The 12,775-nt window shown below is 47.4% G+C and overlaps 1 protein-coding gene across 3 annotated transcripts; it reads left to right on the top strand.

The window, feature by feature from the left end:
* Positions 1–598: 598 nt before the first annotated feature.
* On the top strand, positions 599–10,997 carry LOC127321043 (pentatricopeptide repeat-containing protein At5g43790-like). 3 transcript variants are annotated; one of them, XM_051350092.2, is made up of 4 exons: positions 599–2,436; positions 2,584–3,801; positions 6,039–6,135; positions 10,788–10,997. In XM_051350092.2, exon 1 carries the CDS (start codon positions 870–872, stop codon positions 2,382–2,384), a length of 1,515 nt encoding a protein of 504 aa, XP_051206052.1. In that variant the 5' UTR covers positions 599–869; the 3' UTR covers positions 2,385–2,436; positions 2,584–3,801; positions 6,039–6,135; positions 10,788–10,997. The 3 variants fall into 3 exon arrangements, with proteins under 3 accessions (XP_051206052.1, XP_051206050.1, XP_051206051.1); XM_051350090.2 differs by having other exon boundaries at positions 2,584–2,749; XM_051350091.2 differs by having other exon boundaries at positions 2,593–2,749.
* Positions 10,998–12,775: the final 1,778 nt, after the last annotated feature.

Raw genomic sequence — 12,775 nt, forward strand, 5'->3', positions numbered from 1 at the left:
CGGGGCCAGTGACCGTATATGAGCGCTATATTCGGAGTAAGCATTTGGTGCACATGGGCACCAGTGCTCTCAGTTTTTTAAAAATTAAAAAATTTATATATCCGTGTTTCAAAAAATCATCACATTTATTCTATGAATACATATATATGTTCCGAATACTCGTGAAAATTTTTGGTAGAAATTGCATTGTATTTTGAGCTACAGGAAAAAAACAAATTTATGGCTACGTATAGAGACGTATATTTGTCAGAAATTTGTCTTTTTTATATAGCTCAAAATATAACATATTTTTCTCCGAAATTTTTACCGTATCTGCGGAATGTTTATATGTATGTAGGTATTTAATTTCAATATTTTTGGAATACAAATAATATGACTTTATAGCACCAGGAGCACTGGTGCTCATGTGCTAAAGATACTTTTCGCTATATTCGTCTTTGGTGACCGTAAATACGTATTTTGTGAGTACGGTGACCTAATTGAACCCCGCCGACAAGTTTAAGTACCCGTTATTTTACTACTCTTTAAGGTATTGGTTCCAAACTTCCAATTTCATCTATCGGCCAGAAAGTAAACAACAATACGAAAACAAAAAAAAAATTACAAATGCATACCGAGTGCGGGGCGAGGGCGTCGCGGCTGTGCGGGGCGTGGGGGAGGCGTGTCGCCGGCGGCCGGGTGTGGGCGGGTGCTCCGAGTGCGGGGACGGCGGCGGCGGCGGCGGGGAAGCGCGGCTCGTGAGCGGGCTGCCGAGCGCGGCGTGAGGCGTGTCGCCGGCGGATCCAGTGGCCGGGCGGGCGGCGGGCGGCGGGTAAGTGGAGGGGAGGCTGGGCGCCGACGGCCGAATCGGGCCGGGGCGGCGGCGGCGTATGTCGCGAGGAGGAGGGCGAGAGGAGGACCTGAAATTTCAGCCCGCGTGTGGAGTAGGGGTCGGGCCGATTTTTGCCGTTTGCATGGCCCCGCCGCCGCCGCCGGCCTCTCTCCCACTTCCGGCATGGGCGGCGGCCAACGCCCTCTTCCGGCGCCATCCCCGCCTTCTCCCGCTCCTCCTCCCCTCCGCCTCTCTCCGCGCCCTCCTCCCCGTTCTCTCCCACTGCCTCGTCTCCGGCCTCGCCGGCAACCCCTTCGTCGCCTCCCGCCTCCTCATCGCCTCCTCGCGCCTCTCCCTCCCCTTCTCCCTCCTCCTCCTCTCCCACCTCCCCGCCTCCTCCCTCTCCCCGTTCTCCTTCAACTCCCTCATCCGCGCCTCGCCTCCAGGCCCTGCCCTCCGCCTGTTCGACCAAATGCGCCGCCGAGGCGTCCCCGCGGACACCTACACCCTCCCCTTCTTGATCCACGCCTGTTCCGGCGGTGACCGTCCGCTCAGCCAGTCCCTGCACGGGCAAGCCATCCGCTTCGGATACAGCACCCATCTCTTCACGCAGACGGCGCTGACGAACATGTACTTCGCATGTGGCCTGTCAACTCACGCTCGCAGAGTGTTTGACGAAATGAACGCTCCTGATGTTGTTGCGTGGACTGGCATGGTGTCCGGTTACGTGGACTCCGGGATGCACCCTCAAGCCGTTCAGGTCTTTCACGAGATGCGTGGTGGTGGTGAGGAAGCTGTACGGCCGAACACGGCCACACTAGTGTCGGTTGCTTCCGCGTGCGCCGGTCTGGGCTCCCTGGAGCATGCCAAGTGGCTGCATGGGTACGTAGAGAAGGCGGGGTTGCAAAACAGGGTCATTGTGACGAATGCCCTGATGGATATGTATGGCAAGTGTGGCGGCTTAGACTCAGCTCGTGCTCTGTTCAACCTGATGCATGAGAAGGACCTGCATTCATGGACAACCATCATTTCAGGGCTGGCTTCCCATGGGCATGGCAGAGAAGCGGTTGCTTTGTTCTTCAGCATGCGGGGGGCGGGAGTGCTGCCGGATTCGACCACGTTCGTCGTGGTCCTCTCTGCGTGTAGCCATGCTGGGCTGGTGGATGAGGGGGTACGCATCTTCAGTTCCATGGAGAGTGACTACAAGGTCACCCCAGATATCAAGCACTACGGTTGCATGGTGGATCTCTTCAGCAGGGCGGGGCTTCTTTCACGCGCTTATCTGCTTATCGACACCATGCCTTTTCAGCCAAACTTGGCGATTCTCGGAGCATTGCTGAGTGCATGCTGTGTCAATGATGAATTGGAGATTGGGGAACTGGTTCTCAGGAAGATCGAGTCTGTTTGCTCCTATAAAGGAGGTGCGGGCGTGCTCCTGTCCAACATATATGCCAACCAGAACCTGTGGCATGAAGTTGATTCCATTAGAAGGAAGATAAGAAATGGCGATATTCCCAGAAAGCCACCTGGTCAGAGCTTGGTTGCAGCAGAAGTTCCTTTCATGAGTTTGTGATTTGGAAGTGAGCACGTCCACTCTCAGGAGAGCTCTTCTTATTATTTGACAGGTTAGGAAACTTCTCAAGTTTGTGGGACCTGGTAAACCCTATGATTGCACTAAATATCCTGTCATCGTTTGTGGTTTGATTTTCTCATGTTTTAGTCTTTTATCTCTATACTGAGCTAACCTTTTTTTCTATTATCTTCAAATGCAGCTCTCAAAGTGAAACCCACTTCAGAGTTTTAAGCTGTAGCTCTTGAAGACACATATGCTGCCGTGATTTACCAAAATGATGGACCTATCCAGCCTCATCATCTTCAAGTCTATTTGTCATCATTGTTGCCCTTGCTTGCCAAAATGGCTAATTTTCGAGCGGCCTGGTAAGAAAATTTTATCAGTTGCTTTTATTACAAGGCACTGCTTTGCATATCAAGTAGAAGTGTGTCATCCATTTTGTTACCATGGTGAAATTGCTGTGGATTTTACCGTCTTCGAGTCTCTTTCTCATCATTGTTGCCCTTGATTGTAAAATGGCTGGTTTTCGAGTGGTTTGGTAAGAAAACTTATCAGTTGCTTTTATTACAATGCACTGCCTGCGTATCAAGTAGAACTGTGTCATCGATGAAATTGCTGTGGCATTTACTATCGAACATAATGAGTAGTGAATATATGATACTTATGGAATCGTAAGTACATTGATTGAACTTCTGTTTGCTCTATTAGACAGGAGATGAGGTCTCTCAGCAGCATATTTTCCAGAGTAGTTTTCGGTAGCGTGCATGGAAATACTTAACTAAGATGCGAACTTCGTCTCTGCCAATGAAACGGCACAGTGACTCCATCAACTTCCCTTCTCATTTCGGAAGGAAAACAAATATATTTATGTCCCAATAAATAAAAACTATGCCACTGCTACACCCGGGCATGATGCTTTCTTGCAGCATTTTCACCAAAACAGCCCAGACCTAAATCAGTCAAATGTATTTCATGTAAACCCTTTCTAAATCGCATGATTGGTGATTGAAATGTGTGGCCAGGGCCAGACTTCATGCATGTTCTATAACCTTGAGTTTCTTAGGTCCAATACAAGGACACGAAGAGCTCCTCCTAATATGCTCTCTCCAGTGGTACTGCTGCATACCGGTGGCAACTTTTTTTGTGTGTCAACTTGCTAGCATATGCCACGATATTTTATATAGCGATATATGCTGAGTTATCCTTTTCTTCTGCACTGTTGTATATCCAGATCTCGTCTCATATGTTGATTTTCAATTATTCATAATACCTATATGTGCGTGTGCAAATTTGCAATGGGAGTCGGGGTAGGGACGCGGAACAACGGGGGGAGGCTGCTCTGGTGTTGGTGGGCACAAGCTCTGTGTGTGTGTCTCTCTCTCTCTGGTTGATTACTTTTTCACCAAGGGGTCTACAGGTAGTACACTAATATTTTCCTTAGCTTTACTCTATGTCTTGTATCAGACTGGACACGGCAAAAATCAAACAATCGTTGTGCATGCTCTGAGTGGACCATCATCGCCTGGCCTGGCCACGTAGGGTCTACCAATTGCATCGTAGGATCCTATGGTTATCCAGTGATTTTGATTATAATCTCCCTGTGATTTTGACTGGAGGTAGATGTATTGCATCTCCGTAATCCCTAATTTGTGTAGCTCAGGCGACGATTGATCTGGCATGTAATATGGACTTAGGACTTACTCATCACTTCAGAGCAACTCCAGCAGAGCACCTAAAATCACACTAGCTTTTAAAACCTGCTGTTTTAGTGAAAAACTCCTGTCCAGCAAACACTCCATGAATCGTCCCATATCCTTCAAAAAATTTAGAGGTCAACTAAAAACAACTCAAAAGTGTGTAAATGTAGGGGAGGGGACATTTATACATGCTCCCTAAACCTTTTTTTGTGGCGCAACGGAAGCCCCCTCTCTCATGCTTCCATTCTGCCCCGCCACCTTGGTGCTACCAATTGAACTCAGAGGTTGGCTAGAGCCTATTATGGTTGTTCTATTCCTCCCTCGAGCTTTGCAAGGGCTGCATTGCGGCTCTCTCCCTGCCGGCTATGGCAGACAACGCCACACCACCTACTCCGCGTGATGGCGCCAACCCTAGTGCTTTTGGAAGTCTGCGCCCCTATCTCCCGTCGCCGCCTTCCATATTCACTCCCCCGAGCTAACGCCAATTGCAGCTCCTCTTCTAGTGAAGCTCCAGGAGCTATATTGCGGTGTCGGTGTCCTTCCTCGTCGCCACACGAGGACGAGGAATGGGCTATGCGTTTGCGATAGCCAGTTCGACAACCGGCTGTGGTGACAAATGGTAGAGGGGAGAAAAAAGAAAAACGCATAATCTAACTATTGCCTGGGCACTCTCTGGTCTTAGGCGGTGCTCCCCTCTTGATGATGTCGGACCGGGATCGAACGAAGCTACGGAACACAGTCAAGAAAAACAGCCCTCGGTCATTGACTTTTCGTCCCCATTCCCCTCTCACCCGTCAACATCTCCTCCGATCCCACCGCTAAATCGGCCTCGTCGACGGTGGGAGGTCCGGTGAAAAACAGTGGGGTGGGTGTACGTTTAAGGGAATCAGTGCTAGGGAGCGTTTGACGGTGCGGACGCGCGGACCGACGTTCCCGATTGGGTAGCCGTGGTGAGAGGGGATCGTTCAGTGGCGTGCCCCCGCGAATCGCGAAAGGGTCGATGGAGGATCATCGGCGGCGCGCCCTCGCTAATCGACGCATCCAAGGTGGGCGGCCGTCGTGCGAGGCTCGGTGAAGGAGTATCCGGCGGCGTCGCTCTAGGATTCAACGCATCCGAGTACTGTGGCCTGTCGGGGACAAGTCGCGGACGAACATCAGCTGCGTGGTTCTGTGTCAAGGCGGATGTGTTCGTCTATCAATCTTTTTGTGCTGGTGAGTGTTTCCGTCCGCTGCCCCCCCCCTCCCCTGCCATTGTTTGTTTCCGTACTGAAGTTTTTCCTCTATTTCGCGCGTGAATCAACCACGATTTGGCGGACCTACAGAGCATGGCATGGCATACCCTGGAACACATCCGTGCTACTACCTGATAGTTGAAAAAAACAGCGACACCATGAATTGAAAAACTGCTCGGCTGTATGCTGCAGCCCAGCCGCGGGTACTGAGAGTAGAAAAAAGGAACACTGCTCAGCTTTGTAGGTTTTCCTCAAAAAATGAACTACTTTGTAGGTTCTCTTTCTCACAGGATGTAAAAATTGCATATAAATACATGCAATGTGTTAGACTTAGAGAGTACTAGTTTTGTGGGTTGTATTTTTCTTATCACAGATGTAAAAATTGCCCCTAAAATACATGCTACTCTCTTAGAGAATACTAGTTGCATTTTTCCACTGTATGTATTTATTGCACCTAAATCACATGCCTTTTTTTTTTTGTATCAACACTATCTGTAGGATGTATTTTTCTCCTATATGCAAAGTGCAACATCTCCCAATGGTATACATTTGAATCTGAGTGCATGTATTTTCCGGAGACTAGCTAGTTCATGCCGCACTCCATTATCATTATTATTTTTGAAGCTTCCAGTTCCATCCTCTATGAAATGCTAGCGTATTTTCTTGCCCTTCTCTGTTGTTTCTTCTAGCCGGTGAGAAATTCCCTGGGCTGTGCTGCGTTGCAGGGACACCTTCTCGAGGATTGTCAAGAGGAAATCGATGGAGGACTTCTCCGGCATGCCATACAACATGACTGTTGCTCAGCTGCCTCTTACCAACATGGTAACTAACCCGCTCCCACCACTTGGATCTTCACAGTCTTGCACTCTATTACATCTTTGGTCTCCATTATGCTTCAAGCTACTTTTGTGTGGACTACTGATGCAAGGACGACACTAGTTGTAGGTACCAGATTCCAAGCTTCTTTAGTGAGGAAGCCTGATGGTCATTTTTTTTTTAGACCGAAGGCACAAAGTGCCCGACTTTAAATTAATAAAGCCCTGAGGCGCAAACGGATACAAGAGTTTCAAGAGCACCCCACACACATACACAGAAAGTTAAAGGTCACACTGACCAGGACATAGTCATATTACAGCCCAGAGACTAAGCAAGCAAATGAAAGAAGCTAGGAGCTTAAGGGGGCCGTCGGGGCTGGGGAGGGTCGCAGGTCTTGTCGAAGAGGGTTTTAAGCATCGCCTCCAACTGGGTCAGCAGCGGAAGTTCCTTGCTCCTTTGGAGGGGTCGCCAGAGCTGCAAGTTAAGCCTGATTAGGAAGAAACAGTTTGCGGGTTGGCTAGGAAATTTTGCTGCAATGGTAAAATTGTTTCGAATTTTCCAAAGAGCCCAGCAAATAGCCGCAAAAAGAACACGAAGGCTTCGTTGCAGTTTGTCATTCAAACTTTGGATACACCTTTCCCAAGAAGAAAAACAAGAGGGATTCCATGTCACACCGAGCATGTCCCTAATTCCCGCCCAGACAAAGAGAGCCAAATCACAACGAAACAAGATATGCTCCACGTTTTCAGGAAGTCCACATAGCGCACACAGCCCCTCAGATGGACCCCTTCGTTTGAGAATTTGGTCATTGGAGGGTAGGCGGCCTCTAGCCAACTGCCACAAGAAGATTTTGATTTTTGTGGGTATTGTAGTCTTCCAAATAGTTGGGGCTAAAGGGGAGGCAGGGCCCTTAATCAAGGTGTTGTAGAGGGATTTAACCGAAAAACGACCAGAAGCTTCCAGTTTCCAGAGCACTTTGTCTCTCCCTTCCCCTAGCACCACCTCTTCTAATTCCTGAACCAATTGCACCCAAAGGTTGGATTCCTCTTGACCAAAGGAGCGTCTAAAGAATATGCGCCACCCATCACCCTCATAAGCACGCTCAACTGTGATCTCAGGGTCAGCACAAATCTAAAACAGTCTAGGGTACCTCACACTGAGGGCCTCCTCTCCCGTCCAGTGGTCCGTCCAAAACAGGATATCTGAATTGTTACCAGGGAAGAATCTCGCACCCTGTTTGAAGGCAGCCTTAAGCTTATGTAGACTATGCCAAAAGGGCGATCCTCCCACCGGAGAGGTTGAGAAAAACCGGTCCACAGGATATTTTGCCTTGAGTAGTTGAAGCCAGGGCAAGGTTCATGAGCTTCGTATTCATAACGCCAAGCCCACCCTGGGCCTTGGGTTTACAGATATCCTCCCAGGCCACCATATGATATTTTCTCTTATTACCTTGTCCCTCCCAGAAGAACCTGGATCTGTGTCTGTCAAAACCTTCATGAGTACCATCCGCGAGGAGGAAGAGGCCCATAGAATGGAGTGGAAGGTTGGACAGGCATGCATTGATCAGAACAAGGCGAGCCGCAGACGACAAGAATCTGCCCTGCCATGGCTCCAACCTAAGGGCCACCGCATTCACCAATGGCTCCATCTCAGCCATAGTGATTCTACGCCCGCTCAACGGGAAGCCCAGGTAGTTGAATGGCTGGGTGCCCTCCCTACAGTTCAACAAGTTGGCCACTCTGGCCTGTTCAGCACCTGTAGCTCCCAGCACCAGAACCTCACACTTATGGAAGTTAAGCTTCATGCCAGATAACAACTCAAAGCAAATGAGAAGGAATTTCAGGTTTGTGATGCCCAACTGAGTGTTTTGAATGAGGATAACAGTGTCGTCCGCGTATTGGAGGTGGGACACTCCCCCCTCAATCAGGTGAGGAACCACCCCTGCAATGTGGCCAGCGGCCCTGGCCCTAGAAAGCATCTCATCGAGGGCATCAGCAACCAGGTCAAAGAGCAGCGGGGAAATCGGGTCACCTTGTCTAACCCCACGTTTGTTGCGGAAATAAGGACCCATTTCACCATTAATCGAGATAGCAGTTTGGCCACCGCTGACCAACTGCAGGATTCTATGCATATAGGCTCCGCTGAAACCTTTCCTGAGGAGCACTTCCTTCAGGAAATCCCAGTTCACTCTGTCATAGGCCTTCTCAAAATCCAATTTCAGCACTATAGCCTGCATGTTTTTGCTTGAAATCTCGTGGAGAATCTCGTGTAGGGCAAGTGCTCCATCATGGATGAACCTACCCTTGATGAAAGCCGTCTGAGTGTGTGAGACAATCCTATGTGCCACAGGAGATAATCTGGTGGCATACGCCTTTGCAATAAGCTTAAAGATCACATTGATCAGCGCAATTGGGCGATATTGCTTAATGGAGTCTGCTCCCACAACCTTTGGGATGAGTGACAGCACTCCGAAGTTCAGCCTGGCCACATCGACCGTTCCCAGTGCAAAGCCATTCACAATCTGGAGGACCAACCCTCTGAGTTCGGGCCAGAAGTGTTTGAAGAAGCTCACCGAGAAACCATCGGGACCCGGAGCAGTATCTGTCTTGGTGTCCTTGAGCACCTCCTCGAGTTCCTCCATGGAGAAGGCACGAAGCAGCGACTCGTTCTCCTGGTCCGTAACCCTGGCTCCCGTGGCCCAAAAATCTTGTTGTAAACTGAGTAGCTTTGGTTCCTCTGTTCCCATCAGAGCTCGATAAAAATCATAAACATGTTTCGTAATCGCCAGTTGGTCAGTTATTTCTCCATCGTCAGTCCTCAGACTCGAAATGTGGCAGCGGCGCCTTCTGCCATTGGCCACAGCATGGAAGTACTTGGTATTTGCGTCACCTTGCAGAGTCCATCTCACTCTCCCCCTTTGCCTCCAGTACACTTCTTCATCACTAAAAATCTGAATCAGCTGATCCTCCAAGTGATATCTCATACCCCAAATTTCCTCAAAGATCCAAGCCACCGCTCATCCGCAATCTTATCCAGATCCTGAATTTGGGTCAGAGTCTCCGCCTTGATTACCCTGCGTTCCTTTCCCAGGTTTGCACTCCAGCCCTTCAGGTACTGCCGCAGCCCACTGGCCTGGCCGTGCCACAGATCGATAGGATCCCTAGGATTGATACTAGAGATGAGCAGCTCCGCCCACCACTTCTTCAGCTGCTCCACAAAGCCAGGAACAGCAAGCCAGCTGTTCTCGAAAGAGAACCTGGCCATCCTGCGAGGAGCATTCTCTCCTGAATCCAGGATCAGCGGTGTATGGTCTGAACCTATCCTTGTCTCCGCAGTCAAACGAGCGAGGGGAAAGCGCAGCTCCCATTCCGGAGAGACAAAGGCCCGGTCCAGGACACTCCTGACCGGGTTTGCCTGTTTGTTGGTCCAGGTGTACGCCGCCCCAGTTCTAACAACTTCTAGCAGCGCCCATCTGGCAATGGCCTCATTGAAAAGGTTCACCAACGCCCAGTTGATATTGTTGTTGTTTTTGTCTTGTGCTCCGCGAATTAGGTTGAAGTCTCCCATCAACATGATCGGGAACTCACTACTGTCCACTCTTCCTTCCAACTCTTGGAGGAAAGAAGCCGAGCGAGCATGATCCGCCGGCCCATAAACCCCAATGAATTCACATTTGAACTTGGTGGGTCTGTGATACAACTTGGCGCTAAGGAAGAACTCACCCTGAGCCAAAACACCAACCTCAAACAGACTGTCTCTGATCCCCATCAGCATGCCCCCTGAACGACCGGAAGCAGGAGTCCAATGCCAAACAAACTGTTCCCCCTCAACCAAATTCCTCAGTTCCTGATCTGTAAAGTCCTGGCGCATCGTTTCCTGCAAGAAGATGATATCGATCCTTTCTTTCTTAATGTAGTCTTTAAGCTGGGTTTTGCGACCACTCCGGCCAAAACCCCGAAAGTTCCAGCCAAGGGCCTTCATTTGGATACCACCGCAGAGGTCATATGACTAGAAAGTAACTAGAGTTGTATTTTTATGCATATGGATGTATTATTATGTCCTTATATTGCATAATAGGATGTACTTTCATATTCCTTGAAGTTTTGGTCAGATTAAACAGTAGGTAACATCCTGAATTTTTTATCCAACATGATGTATTTTCATGATTATATTGTGCATACGGGATGTATTATTATATCACAGGAAGTTCTTTTGCATCCCTCGAAGTTTTGCTTCACATTAGACAGTATGGTTCTTTCCGGAACTTTTTTTTATTCAACATGATGTATTTTCTCATTAAAATTGCATATGGGGTGTATTATTCTAGTCATAGAATGTACTATTTTTATTCCCACAAGTTTTGGGTCAGATTAGATAGTAGTTTATTCTTGATTTCTTCTTGGTTCAACCTGATATGTATTTTTATTTTGATACATGTTATTCTTCCATCCCTCGATTAAATATTTTTTTGATCAAAACCACATCACTCTTTTCTATGGTATATGTAGTTTGCAACTGATGAATTGTATAAGTAGTTTTCGATGTAAACTGCATTGTCGCAAAACCATAAATTAATATAGTTGTTAATAGTCTGGAATGTATTTTTTGAACACAAGATTAACCCGCAGATGTAATGACGCTGGTATATTTACATGTAGGTTGTAGCAGGGAGAGGCCTGGTTGAAGCGTAATTCTTGTCGATTGCTTGGGCCAAATTTTCATCTACGGGTTGCTTGAAAGCGATGTGTTTTGTTACATTAAAAGGACGATGGTGAAGTTGTATATATGATGTTTTTTTTTCCGGTTTTGCCAACTGCATGTGTGAATGCATTCTTTACAAGATTTAGTACTGTTCTTTCTGTCGTGTATTAGCCACGCGTGTCAGAGAAGGCATGAGAAAGTACCGGGGGTAGCTGTTTTGGGTTCACGATGTGATTTTTTAAAAATCGTGGGAAACCTAAGCATCGCACGCTGGATCAAGGAGAAAATGTGGGGGACCAAACTTTCCTTTTTAGTAATACGTGGAGCAGATAGATCTGTTTCTTTCCATTTTTGGGAGGGGCACCGTGGAAGATTACACAGTGCCGGCACTGTGTAGCAACGTCCAAAGAAAAAAGTTACTTACTCACATGCAAGGAGAAATATAGAAGTTGTAATTTAGGGGGTCTGATTTGGAAAAGCACTCCCTAGTGACAAGGTATCGATTTGTCAATGCCTACAAGTTGTAGACTAGGGTTCTACGGAAAGTAGAGGGCAAGTAGATCTCGAGGTTTCAGCCGAAAAAGTACTCGACTGCTGAAAAACTAGGGTTATGTTGACAATGAATCGATCCTCTCTTTCTTCATCGACTCCCTCTTATATAGGAGACGAAGCTGAGGGTTTCGTGATGTACAAGTTACAAACACCGGGATGAGTTCGTCCCGTAATAATTACAAGTCATTATTCCTAATACAACTCTATCTTTCCAAAGCGACGCTTAATTGGGATTCCAGGCTTCATATTCTTCGAGTCATGGACCTTCAGTAAACCTCGGGTACCTTTTTCGGCAAGCCCATCGGGGATGCCTATGTCAGTAGCCCCCGAGATTTTACTTGAATCGAAAAATCAAGCAAAATCTCAATCGTTACAATTAACACATGATTTCTTCGAGTCACTAAATAATTTTCATAAAATAATCATATATTGTACATGGATAATGGTAGTTGGGGCTGGTTCATCTGACGGATCAGGTACCAGTTAACTGCTCTCGTGGCAATCCCGCAAAAACCTACATCAAGATCAAGTCCCTGGACATGATCTCGGTATACTGGCGTAATTCGACATGTGCCGCTTAAGACCTTACCATATGCCGAACTCCAGTCATATTTTATCGGGTACCTAACGCGTCCGTTAGGATTTTTCTTCGCATCTGTTGATACGGAAAAAAGAAGCAGAGCGCATTCGTGTGCGATACCACGCCACGCAGGACGGATCCCGGGGTCTTACCTTCGTAAAGTATTACGGCATTCAGAGATTTAATCGCGACTGAGGCGCTCTGAGAATATATTGTCGAGTGTCTTTTTCGGCTGTTGGAATAGCATATTTTCTCGAGTCATATGATGACTTTTCTATCTTGACATCCCGATGGGAGTATATGAAGAGTTATATCATAACTCGAAATATACTCACTTGACTGCTTCAATTTCATCGAGTACGCGACCAGCGTTCCCGATGGGAGTAGCCCCCGAGGCTATAGCCAAGTGCTCGTACTTGGTTGTAGGCTCACTTTTTTATTATCTTGTACTGCTGAAACTATTTGTGATAAAAGTGCTGAAATTTTTCAAAGTGTTGGGGACAATGGTCCCATTGCTTTAGATCATAATGGTTTTGATTTTGATAATTGTCATATTTCTGAGGTTATTAAGTTCTTGCAAAAATTTGCTAGAAGTCCTAATGCTAGTGCTATAAACTTGGCCTTTACAAAACATATTACAAATGCTCTCATTAAAGCTAGGGAAGAGGAATTAAAACTTGAAGCTTCTATCCCTAGGAAGTTGGAAGATGGTTGGGAGCCCATCATTAAAATAGAGGTCAATGATTTTGATTGTAATGCTTTATGTGATCTTGGTGCAGGTATTTCTGTTATGCCTAAGAAACTTTATGATAT

Source organism: Lolium perenne, chromosome 6 (assembly GCF_019359855.2).
Source record: "Lolium perenne isolate Kyuss_39 chromosome 6, Kyuss_2.0, whole genome shotgun sequence".
Lineage (NCBI taxonomy): Eukaryota > Viridiplantae > Streptophyta > Magnoliopsida > Poales > Poaceae > Lolium > Lolium perenne.